The following is an 18482-nucleotide window of genomic DNA, read 5'->3' on the forward strand; positions in this document are numbered from 1 at the left end:
AGGGAAAACAGCCCCAGCCTATTCAACCTCTCCCTGTAGCTGAAATCCTCCAACCCTGGAAACACCCTTGTAAATTTTTTCTGAACCCTTTCAAGTTTAACAACATCTTTCTGATAGGATGAGACCAGAATTGGCCAGTCTTTTTTGAGTTCAAGAAAGGGTAAGTTTATTATGTGTGATATTATAGTCTAGGTTCCTTCACTAACCCACACATAAGCACTATATGTTTATTCATTCATAACTCCTTCACTACCCCAATCACAAGTGAACACTGCGTTGCCATTTAATTCATTACTCCCTACTATAACAGTTTCATTCATTCATTCATAAAACCACGGTTCTGTAGTATATCTTACTATCATAAGATAGATCAAATCAAAACAACCCTTTCAAACCCATTACTGCATTTTCATACTTTATCAGCCCTTTCTACAAGCAGCGTTTAGGCCTATTTACCTCTAATAAAGTGTAGCATATTCAGAACAATAACTCCACATCACCATGTCTCTACGAAAGATTATAATATTAATTAGCCCTTACAAATTGTCTCTCAGACCTGAATAGATTATAGAACATCAAAAATGTTTCCCAATTAGTATGTACTTGTTAAATATCTTTTAACTGGGCCACTATCCCTTTAAGAAACTAACATTGATGTGAAATTGCATGAGTGACTGAAACTCACACTGGCAAATAGTAAACAAATCTCACAACCTAGCTGCAGTAATCAGTTTAATATCCTTTATTCTTTTATTAACTACAGGTACAATTTCCAACTTATTTAGAGCATATAGGTCTAGTATTTTTGTACTAACATTTACTAATTTAAAAGACAAAAGGGCTAACACCTCTTAATTATGCAAGCAGACTGGACAGACACTCTGACTCGTATCAGGAGTAGCAGCCAGCACTTTGCACATGTTTCAACTTATTCCCTATCTCCCAGGACAGAATCAATGAGTTAAAAACAATGACTGCAGATGCTGGAAACCAGGTTCTGGATTAGTGGTGCTGGAAGAGCACAGCAGTTCAGGCAGCATCCAAGGAGCTTCGAAATCAACGTTTCGGGTGAAAGCCCTTCTGCCTGAAACATCGATTTCGAGGCTCCTTGGATGCTGCCTGAACTGCTGTGCTCTTCCAGCACCACTAATCCAGAATCCCAGGACAGAAGCCCTTCAAACCTTTGTGTATTATAGATAGAACAATGTAACACCATAATAATAGAATCTTAAGAACTGTATTTCAGGATTCTATTGCCACCTTGAACTTGTGCTATTTGTGGTTGCTGAATAAAGAATTTATTTTCACCACTCACTGATTTCTGTTGTTATTTGAACAAGATCCCACAATTAGCTATTAAGTGCAAGAAAAGATAACAAACGATGACACACATAAGCACAGATTAGAAATGTGAATTGAGTAAAAAGGTAATTAAAATGACATATAAATTGGTCTCTAGGTTTAGTGAAGAGCAGTTGGTGGACTGTTAAGAATGTTAAATTGGATGATTATCGGTAACTCGGATGTTAGCAGTGAAACAATTACTTTCAAGGTTCCTGGCTTTCCTCATTAACCCTGCATGCCCCCCTGCATTAACTACCTACTCACTTGGGGCACCATCTCAACTGCACCACAAATAATAGCTGTGCCACCCACTTTCAACTCTCTTAATACCTGACACTCTGATTCCAGGACGAAAACAGTCTACAAAATGACAGAAAGTGATAAGGTGAGTGGTGGGGCTGCCCAGTATTCTGCTCCTCAGCTCTTTGTGAGGAATGGTTCCTTACTCTGAACACCGAGTAGCTGCTTGTTGTGTCCAAGCCCCTCTGATTGATTGATTTACTGTTGCGGAAAGTGTGGCTTTGCATGCTATACAGGCAGATCGTACCAGACAAAGTGCATCGAGGTAGCAGAACAGAGCACAGAATACAGTGTTACAGCTCAGAGAAGATGTAGAGAAAGACATCGACATTAACATTTGATAGCACAGGGAAGAAGCTGTTCTTGAATCTATTCATAGGTTCATTCCCTGGACTGGTATTGATTTTCTGTACTGGGACGCCAAGTGAGGGCTTGAATTGACTGAGAATTGCTGACAACAATGACAAGCTTAAGTGCAAAAAGGCAAGGTAGGGATGCCGAGTGAGCAGCCAGGTAGTTTCAGAGTAAGTAGGTAGCTCCAGTTAAGTGAGTGCTCAGTGAGCAAGCAAACAGCTGGGAGATGCAACCTGCTCCATTCCATGAGCTGAATGCAGAGTGTTCCAATGATAGTGATGGGTGCAGCATTGAAGCACAGGAATGTAAGTGGATCAGAGATGCGTCATGGGGGTTCTTAGAAGCTGGTTCATGTTGGATGCCAATGGCCATGGATGTGGGGTGTGCATGGCTAGTGTCTATAGAACTCCCCACATACGTTCGAGACACCACCCACGCCCTCCACCTCCTCCAAGACTTCCGTTTCCCTGGCCCCCAACATCTCATCTTCACCATGGATATCCAATCCCTCTACACCTCCATTCGCCATGACCAGGGCCTCCAAGCCCTCCGTTTTTTCCTCTACAGACGTCCCCAACAATACCCTTCCACTGACACTCTCATTCGTTTGGCCAAACTGGTCCTCACCCTTAACAATTTCTCCTTTGAATCCTCCCACTTCCTCCAGACCAAAGGCGTAGCCATGGGCACACGTATGGGCCCCAGCTATGCCTGTCTCTTTGTTGGCTATGTAGAACAGTTGATCTTCCGTAATTACACCGGCACCACTCCCCACCTCTTCCTCCGCTACATTGATGACTGCATTGGCGCCACCTCGTGCTCCCACGAGGAGGTTGAGCAATTCATCAACTTCACCAACACATTCCACCCTGACCTTAAATTTACCTGGATTATCTCTGACACCTCACTCCCCTTCCTGGACCTCGCCATCTCCATTAGTGACGACCGACTTGACACTGACATTTTTTACAAACCCACTGACTCTCATAGCTACCTGGATTACACCTCTTCCCACCCTATCTCTTGCAAAAATGCCATCCCGTATTCCCAATTTCTCTGCCTCTGCCGTATCTGCTCCCAGGAGGACCAGTTCCACCATAGGACACACCAGATGGCATCCTTCTTTAGAGACCGCAATTTCCCTTCCCACGTGGTTAAAGATGCCCTCCAACGCATCTCGTCCACATCCCGCACCTCCGCCCTCAGACCCCACCCCTCCAACCGTAACAAGGACAGAACGCCCCTGGTGCTCACCTTCCACCCTACAAACCTTTGCATCAACCAAATCATCCACCGACATTTCCGCCACCTCCAAAAAGACCCCACCACCAGGGATATATTTCCCTCCCCACCCCTTTCCGCCTTCCGCAAAGACCGTTCCCTCCGTGACTACCTGGTCAGGTCCACACCCCCCTACGACCCACCCTCCCATTCTGGCACTTTCCCCTGCCACCGCAGGAACTGTAAAACCTGTGCCCACACCTCCTCCCTCACCTCTATCCAAGGCCCTAAAGGAGCCTTCCACATCCAAAGTTTCACCTGCACATCCACCAATATCATTTATTGTATCCGTTGCTCCCGATGCCGTCTCCTCTACATTGGGGAGACTGGGCGCCTCCTAGCAGAGCGCTTTAGGGAACATCTCCGAGACACCCGCACCAATCAACCAAACCGCCCCGTGGCCCATTTCAACTCCCCCTCCCACCCTGCCGAGGACATGGAGGTCCTGGGCCTCCTTTACCGCCGCTCCCTCACCACCAGACACCTGGAGGAAGAACGCCTCATCTTCCGCCTCGGAACACTTCAACCCCAGGGCATCAATGTGGACTTCAACAGCTTCCTCATTTCCCCTTCCCCCACCTCATCCTAGTTTCAAACTTTCAGCTCAGTTACTGTCTCCTTGACTTGTCCGACCTACCTATCTTCTTTTCCACCTATCCACTCCACCCTCTCCTCCTTGACCTATCACCTTCATCTCCTCCCCCACTCACCCATTGTACTCTATGCTACTCTCTCCCCACCCCCACCCTCCTCTAGCTTATCTCTCCATGCTTCAGGCTCACTGCCTTTATTCCTGAAGGGCTTTTGCCCGAAACGTCGATTTCGCTGCTCGTTGGATGCTGCCTGAACTGCTGTGCTCTTCCAGCACCACTAATCCAGTATATAGTGTCTATAGAACCCTAATGTATTTGCATCCTATGCCTAAGATGGAGGTCCCTTGGAGCAAGTGGCAAGCTGATGTTACTAAACACCCACCCTGGTGTCCATGTCAAGAATTCTTGAGTTTTTGTTTGGTGTATTTGGTAACATAGGGATCAGAATATCAATAGGTGTGCAATAATCCTCCTCACTGGCAAATCACCACTGTCTACATTGAAATCGGCTAGGTCAGACTTTTTGTCTGATTCTGCTATATATCTTGCCATTGTCCAAATTGCTCAGATTCTTACTGGAACCCTCCATCCACTCAAGGTTTTTTGTCAACACTAGTCTATAAGTAGATACCTAGTGTAGATAACGTAAAAGTGTACAACAGGAGCAAAGAGAAGAATGTGCCAAAGAACATCAGTGCCAGAACACAACCCATTTTCAGTTCAGTGTGTATGTTGAAGAGGTCTGACATTGCCCATTATAGTTGACCTTGCCCACAGTAAGAGATCACAGTGAGCAGCTTCAACAGACTGCCTCTGTTCCAATGATCAATTGTCTTCGTGCGAATGAGAAAGACATTATATATTGGTCTCTTTGGTTTATGCAATCTTCCTTGTAGCTGCTGGCCTGAGAAGATCATGTCAATTATAAATCCGCCAGTTGTAAATATTGCTGCATGCATTATTTTGAGATAACCGAATATAAGGAAGGCCAGTGACACTGTCATATGATCTCACATATCCAGTCTGACTGCGTGAGAGAGAGAGGATAAATGTGGTTACTTTTTCACAAGTCAATACAAAAGGCTGAGATCATTAGGTAAATATTGTCCTTGGAATGAAAAACATAGAATAACATGATTTGGAGATGCCAGGTGTTGGACAATGGTGATAGCTAGACATTCATTAGAACTCGGAGCTCAAAAACTGCATGAATTTATGTAAAACTCTGTTATCTCACTTTTTAGATTAGAATCAATCTAAACATCAGGTCATAGACAGAGAACACAGGGGGCTAACACCTTCAACATATTGTCTAGCTATCACCATTGTTAACAGCTAACCCAAGAATGCAACTTTTAAAAAAAGGTTTTGTGATTTATACATGAAAGAAGTGAAACTATCACTGTATTCTAACAGATGAAAGGCTTAACAGACAATCAATTTTTCAAATGTATAATTTCAGTTACATCACACTGCAAATTTTTGCTATAAATTCTGTGTTATGATCGAGCCCTCCACTATCACCTGATGAAGGCGCGTCACTCCAAAAGCTAGTGTGCTTCCAATTAAACCTGTCGGACTATAACATGGTGTTGTGTGGTTTTTAACATAGAATAACATGAGCAGACATGAGCCAAAGGTCTAAATCATTAAAATGTTCCAAAAAGATTGGAATGTTAATGTCGCTGAAATAAAGTAGCACAGGCTTTTGTATAACATTGTGGGAGGGGTTGATGAGCATGCCACATAAAATGTCTTGAGTTTCTGCACTGTTTCTTGAAACAAAAGGAAACCATGCAAAACCTGCAAGAGAATAAATAAACACAAGTCCACACATTATTCTGAGCATACCAACCTCAAAAGAGGTCCTACAGGAATTCAACCAACTAAACAGTGATTCATTTTCTTAAATTATTGATGTGTGTACCTTAAAAGCTCTAGAGGCTTTATTAATCGTTTTGATTTGGGGCATTACAAAAGCTCGTCATGTACCTAATCTGCTTGGAATAACTTTATATTGGAAGTTTGTACTACACCGCACATTCTACCTAGCCTTCAAAATATTGGCCATTATTCAAACAAGAATCCTCAACAACTTCAGGAGTAAACATAGTAGAGTCTGGGGAAACAATTTTACTGATTCAATACACAAAACTGAGATATTGTGGCAGGTCATATTAGATCACATTCAGCATTATATCATCTAAAGCTTCACGTTACAGCAATGCTAACTAAATATAATATCCACTAGGTGAGAGTGAGGACTGCAGATGCTGAAGATCAGAGTCTAGATTAGAGTGGTGCTGGAAAAATACAGCAGGTCAGGCAGCATCCAAGGAGCAGGAAAATCAATGTTTCGGGCAAAAGCCCTTCATGAAGAAGTCCTGATGAAACATCAATTTTCCTGCCCCTCGGATGCTGCCTGACCTGCTGTGCTTTTCCAGCACCACTCTAATTTTGTCTCTAATCTCCAGAATCTGCAGTACCCACTTCTTCTTTCTCTAAAGGGCAGCTGGGGATCAGTCTCCAGATTCTGATGGTCCTAAAGTCTTAAAAGAAGTGGACGCAGAGACAGCAGATGCATTATTTTCCAAAATGTGGTTGAGAATGGGTGGTTTGGTGCCTCAGTGGTTAGCACTGCTGTTTCACAGTGCTGGGGACCCAGGTTTGATTCGACCCTTGGGTGGCTGCCTGTGTGGAGTTTGCATAGCCTCCGAGTCTGCATGGGTTTCCACCAGGTGCTCCGGTTTCCTCCCACAGTCCAAAGATGTGCAGGTAAGGTGGATTGGCCACAGCATTCAGGGATGTGTGGGTTAGCCATGGGAAATGCAGGGTTATAAGTAGGGGGGATGGGCCTGGATGGGATGCTCTTTGGAGGACCAGTATGGGCCTATATCGACACTGTAGGGATTCTGTGGAAAGGCCCCAACTGAGTGGAAAATAGAAAATAAAACTTGTCAAGTCAAGGAAAGAGAGAGATAGAAAACAGAAAACCATGGCACATTATCTTGATGTCTGCCATAGACAGAATTCTATAATCTATTATTGAAGGGATTACTTCATTTAAAACAGAGATAAGGAAAATTTCCTGTAGGTTGTGGAACAGTCTTCCACAGAGAACAGTGAAGGCTGGATGATTGAGTATTTTTTTACACAATGGAGTTAGATTGATCCTTAATTGACAGGGCAGTCAAAGGGGAGAATGGGTGGGCAAAATGTAAAGTTGAGGCACAATTAGATTGGCCGTGATTTTATTAAATAGTAGTGCAGATGCGATAGATTGAAAAGTTCACACGTACATTCATAGAAGGATATATTGGATCAGGTGACCATGTTCGGTTAAAAGAACATCAAGAGAAGAGAAAATTTAAGAGTGAGGGAGGGCATTCCAGACTGCTCAAGACATGGCCACCGATCATCAAGTGACTAAATTTGCAGCAGACTAGGGACTGATCTCTGATACAAAGGCATCTCTAAATCAGAATGGGGTACCATTCTCTGCAAGAGGCACAAACTGAAACAAATTGCTCCGTTAGGATGTCTTGGTTTGTATATATTAAGCAAAGCTGAATAAGAAGTGTTGGGAGATAATGCTTGAAAAGGAAGATGCAGATCTGGGTAATCATTACTACGTGTTGGAACCCCATAGTGCAAAGGATGACAAGCCATTAGGGACAGAATATAGTGGTTTCCAGCCTTGGCATTTGAAGAGTGCAGGTGCATTTTCTGCTCATTGATCACCGTAATAAGCGTTAGTTAGCTGGGGAAAAGACTTCTATTCCTCACTCAGAACAACCAGGACTGTTTGAGATCTCATGTAATGGTAAGGTCCGAGGGAGTGTTGCTGAACAAAGACACCTTGGAGTGCAGGTTCATAGCTCCTTGGAAGTAGAGTCACAGGTAGATGGATAGTGAAGGAGGAGTTTGGTCAGAGTATTGAGTACAGGAATTGGGAGGTCATGTTGCAGCTCTACAGGACATTGGTTCGGACATTGTTGGAATATTGTGTGCAATTCTGGTCTCCTTCCTATTGGAAAGATGTTGTGAAACTTGAGGGGGTTCAGAAAAGATTTAAAAGTACGTTACCAAAATTGGAGGATTTGAGCTATGGGGAGAGGTTGAATAGGGTAGGGTCATTTTCCCTGGAGCATCAGAGGCTAAGGGGTGACCTTATAGAGGTTTATAAAATCATGAGGGGCATAGATAGGGTAAATAGACAAAGTCTTCCCTGGAGTGGGGGAGTCCAGATCTAGAGCATGTAGGTTTAGCGTGAGGGGGGAAAGATATGACAGAGACCTAAGAAGCAACTTTTTTCAGGCAGAGGGTGGTACGTGTATGGAATTAGATGCCAGAGGAAGTGGCGGAGGCTGGTACAATTGCAACATTTAAAAGGCATCTGGATGGGTATATGAATAGGAAGGGTTTGGAGGGATATGGGCCTGGTGCTGGCAGGTGGGGCTAGATTAGGTTGGGATATCTGGTCAGCATGGACAAGTTGGACTAAAGGGTCTGTTTCCATGCTATACATCTCTATGATTCTATGACAGGGTGATAGGAGATTGGTTAATGATGGCTCGGCTGGGCAAACAGGGAGCTCTTTCATGGCAATATCTGGTAAAATGCGCCAGAGAGGAAGGTCACCCCGGTCCCAACTCTCACTGCACCCTTGCTGAATGACCTGCTGACCTCCTCCCAACCCCACCCCTGACCTACTTCTGCTAACCACAAAATGGAGGCCAAGGTGAGAGTAGCCATTGTTTGACCACTTAGGTCTCAACTGGGGAAGGATACCTGTGTAGTTTTTAATGACCATCAATATCCAAGCCCCGAGTCACTAACTACATACCGGGAAGCAGGGACCTGTAAACATTTTGATGAAACGTTTGATAAATGGTATACATCTAAAATCTCATGCTCCTGGTTTCCCTTTGCTGATGCTGATTACCTCTCTGTGTATTTCCAACATTTACCATTTTTGGCAATGTCTTCATGACGATCGAGAACATGGTGGAAGTGGCTATAAATCAGAAGTCCTGCATCCAGAACAGAATTTTCTATTTTTACAACGGTGGGAGTGGATTTTAGGCTGGTTCTATTTCCGAGGCAGCTGACCATTTAATTCATTTTTCTCCACTAAGTTGGCATAAGGGGAAAGGAAAAGTTAGAGGGCATGGGTTGGCACATTGTAAAGTAACATTGAGGCTACAAAAAGCCATAGATATTGGGTGGAACATGGGTTGGCATAAGGGCTAGGAGCATGGGTACATGGGCATAGATTGGCATTGAGGCTTTAGAGGTCATTCATGGATACAGGGGCATTGAGTGACATGGGGTAGAGCGTATGTTGGATGATAATTTTGATCTTGTTAATTGAATATCCTACACAGGGCCAATGGTGAGAATTTCACCAGCCCATATCTGTAGCCTTCACTTTTGTTCCCAGGTTGCTTGGCCTGCCTCTCAAGGAGCTTCATAAGTTCGACATTCATTCCAGAATTGATGAAGCCACGTATTCCTGGGTAGGATTCATGGGGCTGCAAAATATACCACCTTTGTGATCCCAAACCAGAAACACAAATCAGGATCACAGTTTCCAGTTTCCAGCACATAAAGGTTTCTCTTATATCTGAAAAGCCATAGTGTGCAGTGTAATACAAACATATTTAATAAATGTGAAAATTGTTTTATGCAACATAGTGCTTATGCTATTATTTGGAACATGATGGGAATTGCTCATCTCGAGAATACTTGCCAATCGGCCTTGGCCTTTTTCCTCAATCATTTATTGGCATAAGCTACACACAACTCTTAAAAAGACTGACCATCAATTCAGTTGAGTGTGTGGTACTGGAAAAGCACAGCAGGTCAGGCAGCATCCAAGCAGCAGGAGAATCGACGTTTTGGGCAAAAGCCCTTCATCAGGAATCAGATTCCTCTGCAGTCCTCACTTTCTCCTCCCTGACCATCAATTCAGTTTGGTTCACATGGAGGCCTGCAAGGGCTTCCATTTCACTGAGTGCCCTGCCTAAAGGCATGTTCCAAGTCTACCTCAGCCTGAACAGGAATCAAACCCATAGAATTGGCATTACTTTGAATCACAGGCTATTTATCCAACCAACTTAATGAAATGGCCTCATCTATGGGGTACACATGGGATGAATTCAATTTCTATGTGGGTGCATCAAGGAAGGCATAGCAGATCAGTACAGGAGAAAGTGAGGACTGCAGATGCTGGAGATCAGAACTGAGAGTGTGGTGCTGGAAAAGCACAGCAGGTCAGGCAGCATCTGAGGAGCTGAAGAAACAATGTTTTGGGCATAAACTCTTCATCAGGATCATACAGGTCCTGGCCAAAAAGTAGGGGACCAAAGATGGTAATGTTTAACTGCAATTTGACAAGATTTTCAGGTAGCATGCTTCCGATAATTTCAAAAAAAGCTAATCAAAGTAACAATAAATCACAATGTGCAGATTGAAAAGAGATTTGTGGTGAAAGGGAGTGAGGAAGTGTGTTCCTTTTTAATTAGGATGAAGTTTTTTTTTAAATTACACAACCAACCCTGCCCCCCCCCTCCCCCCACCCCCACCCCCGGGAAAAGGAAGTGATAGCTTCAGACACCACAAAAAGGAAGCTCCCCTCCATACACTGGTTATATAGATGGAACCACAAACCAGTTGCCGCCATGATCTGTCAGTAATTGATTTGTTAGGGTGTGAACTACTTGCAGCGGAGTTGAAATTACCTGCTTTAATTTGACACTGAACATAAAGTTAGGTCACAAAAAAAATCAAAAATGTATTATGTGGCTCCTACTGTAAATGATAACATTGATGACAAATACCTCCTTCAGTGACAGAACAGCAAAGTAATTTTAAAATCAAAACATACTTAAACAAGAAACTTCATGCTAATAAACAAAGTCACAAAACTAAATAAGTCATCACAAAGAGATCCACTGGTGTTTTGCATTGGAAGAAAAAGCCGACAAAATTCAAACTCTTTAGGAAGATTTATTTTACACCGTTTGACAAGGCAGACAACCATTGAAAAATCAACGTCGTCAAATAAGATTCCAATATTTTGGTTTAAAAGAATAGCTATAAATAGCCAACACTATGGGGACAGAGCAGTTTACATACAAAAGGCACAAAGTGTCGGTTTGAACTGACATACATAAATCAATCACTAGAGCCAAATCATTACTTTAATACCATTCTACAGGTAGTACACATTGGCTGGAAATATATTTTTGGCCATTAGGCAGTAGTGCATATTATCTTGTAATGTATAAATCATAAAATATCATCTTTTTACATTGAACATTTTAATGGAATGTTTCATAACTGGAATTGTACACTGCATTTAAAGCCAACTATTTAAATAAATGATTAATTTTAATTATTCTTAAACTAAGTAAGCAACATGAAAACACTTGTGCTTGGAGGTCAGACCAATGCTGCTTTGCTCCAGTTATGCAGAAAATGAAGCATTGTTCTATCACTTTTATTTTAAAGATCAATATTCAAAATTATAGCATTCAGGAAGATGGTTTCTAAATCACAACTAAAAAAATTCATGAATAAAGATAATAGCAAACGCAGTTTAAATTCTACATTTCTAGTTTTTCTGTAATCTGCTCAATTACACCAGCTGGTAAAGCTATGTCTGCTCTGATAACAGAAAGTTGAACAGTCAGGTTAGAAGATAATCACCAAAAGGTTATAGAATTTAATCCGTGCCTGTATTTTATACTTTTATAATTGGGTAATCACAAACAAAATTTCAAACTAACATGCATGTAACAAATGGGAGCATCAAGTAACACCTCATTAGAATACACTCAAAGTCATAAGGAATTATTGCTCTGAAAGATCCATGGAATTAATTGCTAGTTAAGCAAGTTTATTGTTATCAACACAAGTGAGTTTTGTGGCAGTCAGATGGTTTATTCAGTTCAGTGGACAGCATTCTGTACAAGTTTGTAATGCACAGCTCAATTGTAAGTATTGCTTTCTTCCTGTGTAAGCAGCATATTTAGATTTCAACTTAGACCTGAGTTATTCTGACAGATACGTTTTTTTTCCTGAAGTTGAATTTCTCTGTTATAAAGCTTTCATTGAATGTGATATATCAGAAATGTAAAGATATTATGAGCAATGGATTTCAGAAGTGTTGTAGATATGCACATATGGTTATCTGAATTGAGAGACTTGGTATTGTCACTCAGTAAAAGTACACTTGAATAATCAGGCATGAAAAATTTCCGAGTAGAAGATTCTGGATACAGAGTTACACCTTGTATCACGGAGTCTAAATTTGAATTAAGGCATTTCCTTGGGGGAAAAATACAAAGAACCGTGGATGCTTGAAATCAGAAACAAAAACAGAAATTGCTGGAAAAACTCAACAGGTCTGACAACATCTGTGGAGAGAAATCAGGGTTAATATTGCGGACACAAAACATTAACTTTGCTTTCTCTCCAAAGATGCTACCAGACCTGCTGAATTTTTCCAGCAATTTCTGTTTCTGTCCTTGAATATGAACCTTGTCAAAACAAAACCAAACTTGAAATGTTCTTCAGACCATTACAGGCAAGAAGGCAATTTGCAGAGTCTCTTATCTACAGGCAAAGCGACAGGCAGATGTAAAAGACAAACTGTTTTGCACTTAACCAAAACCATCACATGATTTAAATAGCATTTTTCTGCTGGTTCTGTGTTCATAATTTTAGCAGCCCACTTAATATACTGCTTCCTCCTTGATTGTTAGAAAAAGCCATTTGTAGTCTGACGGCCAGAAGATCTAGAACACAATTATGATCATAAACTGAGAAAATTGGTTGCAAATATGTTGAAATCTCTAAGGAATATATTAAACCTTTGCCTGGGAAACATACAATGTATCTGGATTCCATGGTTCTTATACTGGTTAAGAGTATTTTAAATAGGGGTTACTATATTTATTACCTTTTGAAAACTATAATTAAGTGCAGTGTTAAATAAAACATGTAACTCAACAGCAAATCATCAGTTTGCACCCATTTTCTTATACAATATTTTTCCTGTATCAACTCTTAAAATTAGAAATCAAAGCTGAGAACTGTTGATAACACCAAGGCAGCTTGGTTCTAATGCAGAAAGTACAACAGCAGAAATCAATTTGGTCCAATACGGTGATATGTGTTCCTTAAAAAAAACAATACAATAGATATTTTAAATATCTTTGTGATCCTGCTGTTGACTGAACTTAATATTTGTTTAATTACTGTAAAGGAAAGAATTTAATGTGTATTTGAAAGTCAGAATTGCCAGTGTGAATAGTTCATTTTCCATAGAACTTTTTATTCAGGAGGAAAACTAGCAGGTTTACGTTGACTTTCGCCTTGCCAAACATCTTCATGACTGCCACGCCTTCATACTGCAGCTCCAGCAGGTCCTGTCAAAATAACATGTGTTTATTAAGTCCCTATATCTTGTAAATCCAAAATAAGCAAACATTATCCAGATACTGCCAGGTTGTCTGTGGTGAGAACTGAACAAACCAGCAGAGCAAAACAAATGCAGCTTGTGACAGTTATAATCTGAGTAATGTGCCATCAATATCATGTGACAACCAGAGGACCATATTATTTACGGTTGAAATGTTACAGGAGAGACTGGCAACAGTCCTTTTTCATTCACAGGATGATGGAGTCACTAGCTTGGTCAAGCATTTATGAACCATCTCTAATTGCCCAGAAGGCAGTTAAGAGTCAACCACATTGCCAGGGTCACATGTAGACTAGACCGAGTAAGGACAGCAGATTTCCCTCCCTAAACAGCATTGGAGAAAACATGTTTTTTTTGTTCCGGACAGTGGTTTTGTGGCCATCATTAAATTCATAATTCCAGATTTTTTTTTTAAAAAAAGTGAATTCAAATTCCACCATCATAGTATTCAAACCTTGGTCCCCAGAACATTACCTGTGTCACTGGATTAAAATAGTCTAGCAATAATACCATTAGGCCATTACCTCCCTAGTTTGCTTGCTTAAAGAAAATTACATGCCATTAATCTGGAATACTCTGGTTTATAAACTGAAATTTCTTCTTTTACAATTCATATGGGAGAAGAAATTCACATTCTTTTGCAGTTAAATTAAACTAAAAAACTTGAGAGAAAGAAAAGACGTGGCGCTATAATAATCTACACACATTTACATTTCCTCAACAGTATAGCATGTATCAAAAGTTCCCTGAATCTTTGCCAAACTGATTAAAAAATTTAACATGGTATGGTTGTGCATATCATATTATCTCTTTTATATTATGCTTAGTTAACAGTTAAGTACAGTAGCCATTTGAGAAGTCCATAAAACTTTTGTAAGGAAATAGCATTTAGGCAGCAAGCGAGGTTCCAGAATAGCTTCCCAGTACAGTTCTTTTTGTTTCCCTTCCCTGATGTCCATTATTTGGGAATAGCTGAGTGGAAGAGTTGTACTTCCCATGGAAAATCCATGCGAGTGGCACAGTGGCACTCACTGTATTGAAAAAGACAACCCATACCTTTGGTTTTTAAAAAATTATTCGGCAGATCTAACTAGGTAAGATTTTGAATTTAGGGGTAGTTGTATGACAATGACAGAGGCCCTTGAGCTTTAACTATCTGGTATCACAGTCAAATACTGAATCTGCACATTTACTACCTTTAGGATTACCTCATTTTTGAATCTTAAAAGGTATGTTTTAAGATTAGATTAAAAGTAGCTGCAACGGAGTGCTTTATAGGAAAAGAAAGAGGAATTCAACAAGAGAATTATCATAAACCAAAATGGAATTGGTCATGTTTTAAAATGCTAATTTGCAACAAATAAATTTTTGTCTAATGCCAGTAAGAATAAAAGTTTGAATCCATACTTAGGGGATTGAAGTGTGTTTCTTTAAAGATACAACGGTACCTTTTCAGAATGTTTTACAGCAGCTCAGTTTGTGGCTTCCACCTTTGTATGGAAACACAAACATAGGTTACGTATCTGATCCAGTATGAACCAATGAAATATGTGGCACTCGGTGGTGCTTATAAAGGAAATGGTAAGGTCACCATAACCCTACCACACCACAAGCTGCTCTCTTATCAGAGGTGGTGGGTTACTTTGAGGGTCACCACACCTCAGGTGTGGGGAGAAGTTGAGCACGAGGGCCCTTCATGATAACCTAATGACACTGTTGTCACTTGCATGTTGGAAATCACTCTTCCAATGGTTTACAATATTTCAAAAGTACCACACATTGATGCATTACAGGGTAGTTTACCAAAGTTAGACTTTCAGAGCTGGAAAAAACATCTGTTACTACCCCATCTGAAACCAAAAGCCCAAAAATTAATATATAAACATGATTTATGATATCGCCAAATTTTCCAGAAGCTGCCAAACTGTACACAAAACTGTATTAAATTAAAGGCTCCATTCTCCACCTGAAAATGAAGTTGAACCTTTTCCATTTCTACTCCCATGAACTTGGCTTTGACTTCAAAGTCTCCCACTTCTTCACTTGGTGTGATGTCAAAGAGGACATTCTTGAACCTAATAAAAGAGTGAACAGAATTGAGAGGTCAAGTAAATTCAATAGCTATCAAGAATGATTAATGTGAAGAGGAGATCCCTGGAATTTAATAAAATTACTAGAATTTGCATGGTAAAGATAAATTTTATGACTATTCTATAAAACGAAGATTTGGCTGCAGCCAAAAATTAAAAAAAAAACTTTTGGTTCCATTGAAACCCCTACAAACTCAACGGTATATCTTTGAAAATGACTAATTAATCCTCAGCTACAGACACCACACTACAGAACTGATACGAAAGCCTTCGAGAGGTAACAGAAGATTTAGTAAATAGCTTCAAGTGATGTGTTCTTAATGGCTCTCTCAAACTGCTCTCAAAAAGTATCTACAGAAGATAGAGGTCACATGACTATGGCAAACCAGTCAGTACAAAATGGGTAAAAGTGCTTTTCATAAGAAACATCCATCCCTTTAAAAAAAAATTGCATGCAGCATCATTTGCAGTTATAAGTTATATGTTACTCAACATGTATGATCCCAAAGAGCATCATTCATTACCTAAACATGGTCTTAACTCTAGTTAGTTATATTTTCATCATCTCTGCACAGGCAGTTTCAATTATCCTATTTCGATTTCTTATGCCAAGCCTCTGGAACAGATGGGACTTGAACTTGGGCTTCTGACCCAGAGGTATAGACACTACCACTGTATCAAAAAGCCATTCATGCATTGCATACTTGGTCTTTAAATTATGCAGGTATCCTAATGGTAGGCATACACACGGTCATTGATGAATTGCTGATTCAGGGGTGATGTGCCTCCTCTGGGGAATGTCATTCCTGTGTTGAGTGCTGTTGCTATGGTAATTATCCTTGCTGATCTATTCCCATTGCAGGGGGGCAATGACCTTTGGGATTGGTGGTCCTTCTCGACTGTGTGCAGATAGTCAGATCACTTCTCCCTTGCTTTTGCTATGGAGCTGTCTGCATTTTTGATCGATATATCTGATCATTATGTTTGCCACAAGGATCGAGGTTTAAACTTCTCTAAAACAGGCCTAAAGTTGCCACATGGGGTGACTTTTGTGAGTGTATCGAACATTTGCATTCTGACTGGCTGTCCAATGCTCAGCTGACTTGGCAGGTTTCACAACGTGAAATTTGGCTGTTGTTTCACATTTTTCTCACTTACGCCTCTTACTAATCCTGGCTTCAGTAGTTTGCGTGCTATTGGAAGATTAGTTTGCTTACAGTGTTGATTGGATGTTGCCTACATGAACTTTAGCAAGGCCTTTGACAAGGAACTGCAAGGTAGGTTGTTCAGTACGTGATCCAGGGAGAGTTAGCCATTGGATTCAAAATTGGCTTGACAGTAGAAGACAGAGGGTGGTGGCAAAGGGTTGTTTCTCAGACTGGAGGCCTGTGACCAGTGGTGTGCCACTGGCATTGGCGCTGGGCCCACTGTTATTTGTCATTTATATAATTGATTTGGATAATAACATAAGAGATATGGTTAGTTACTTTGCAGATCACACCAAGACTGGTGGTATAGTGGACAGTGAAGGTGGTCATCTGGGAACACAACGAGATTTTAATCAGTTGGGCCAATGAGCAGAGGAATGGGAAATGGAGTTTGATTTAGATAAAGGCAAAACTTTGCATCTTGGTGGGTGAAACCAAGGAGGATTTAGAGTCAATGGCAGAGCTCTGGGGAGCATTACTGAACAAAGAGATCTAGGGATGGAGGTTCATAGCTTCTTGAAAGTGGAGTCACAGGTAGACAGGATGGTGAAGGTGGCTTTTCAACATGTCTGCTTTCAACAGTCAGAGCATTGAATATATGAGTTGGGATGTCTTGTTGCAGCTGTACAAAATGATCGTGAGGCCACTTTTGGAGTATTGCGTACAGTTCTAGTTGCCCTACTATAGAAGGGATATTATTGCATGAGAAAACGAGGGCAGAAAAGATTTACTAGGAGGATACCAGGACTGGAAGGTTCAAATTATAAGGAGCCACTACAGTCAGAGATGTACAGCATGGAAACAGACCCTTTAGTCCAACTTGTCCATGCCAACCAGATATCCTAAATGAATCTAGTCCCATTTGCCAGCACTAGACCCATACTCCTATAAACCCTTCCTATTTATATACCCATCCAGATGCCTTTTAAATGTTATAACTGTACCAGTCTCCACCACTTCTTCTGGCAGGTATTTCTATACACACACCACCCTCTGCGTGAAAAAGTCACCCCTTAGGTCCCTATTCAATCTTTCTCCTCTCACCTTAAACTTACGCCCTCTAGTCTTGGACTCCGCCACCTTGGAGAAAAGAACATGCCTATTCACCCTATCCATGCTCATTTTTAAAAAATATAAACTCTGTTAGGTCACTCATCAGCCTCTGACATTCCAGGGAAAATGGCTCCAGCCTCTTTAACCTCTCTCTATAGTTCATACCCTCCAACCCTGGCAACATCCTTATAAATCTTTTCTGAACCCGCTCAGGTTTCACAGCATTCTTCCTGTAGCAGGGAGACCCGAAATGAATGCAGTGTTCCAACAGTGGCCCAACTAATGTCATGCTGGGACATTTTCCTCCTGGAGTATAGGAGACTGAGGGGTGACCTTACAGAGGTCTATAAAATCATGACAGGTATAGATAAAGTAGATAGCCAACAGCTTTTCTCAGTGGTAGGGAGGTCTGAAAATACAGGGCATAGTTTTAAGGTGAGGGGAAGAGATACAAGAGAGTCCAGAGGGACTTTTTTTCCCACATAGAAGATGGTGAGTGTCTGGAATAGGATACAAGAGGTAGTGGTCGAAGCGAGTACAATTTTGTCATTTAAGAAACATTCAGAGAGATGCATGGATGGGATAGCTGTGGACCAAATGCAGGCAAATAGTTTAATTGTGAAAACTACTCGGCAGATTGGGGCCAAAGGGGCTGTAGACCTCCATGACTACTTTTCATGCTCTCAGTAGATGTTTCTCCACTACTTGTATACGTGTTTGCTGGTTTTGCTCTATTACTTTATGATGTTCTTGTTAATTTTCACTGCTG

The 18482-nt window shown here is 41.1% G+C and overlaps 1 protein-coding gene across 2 annotated transcripts in view; it reads right to left on the minus strand.

Annotated features, from left to right (window-relative positions):
• Nucleotides 1-10863: 10863 nt before the first annotated feature.
• Nucleotides 10864-18482, minus strand: part of iqgap2 (IQ motif containing GTPase activating protein 2) — a 349836-nt gene continuing 342217 nt past the window's right edge. For both annotated transcript variants that reach the window (XM_072547695.1, XM_072547705.1), the window contains 2 exons: nt 15329-15437; nt 10864-13309 (listed from right to left, as the gene is read on the minus strand). In XM_072547695.1, the coding sequence (XP_072403796.1) occupies nt 13196-13309; nt 15329-15437 (223 nt within the window). In that variant the 3' untranslated portion in view covers nt 10864-13195. The remainder of the gene's footprint in view (nt 13310-15328; nt 15438-18482) is intronic.

This window comes from Chiloscyllium punctatum, chromosome 2, assembly GCF_047496795.1.
Source record: "Chiloscyllium punctatum isolate Juve2018m chromosome 2, sChiPun1.3, whole genome shotgun sequence".
Taxonomy (NCBI): Eukaryota; Metazoa; Chordata; class Chondrichthyes; order Orectolobiformes; family Hemiscylliidae; genus Chiloscyllium; species Chiloscyllium punctatum.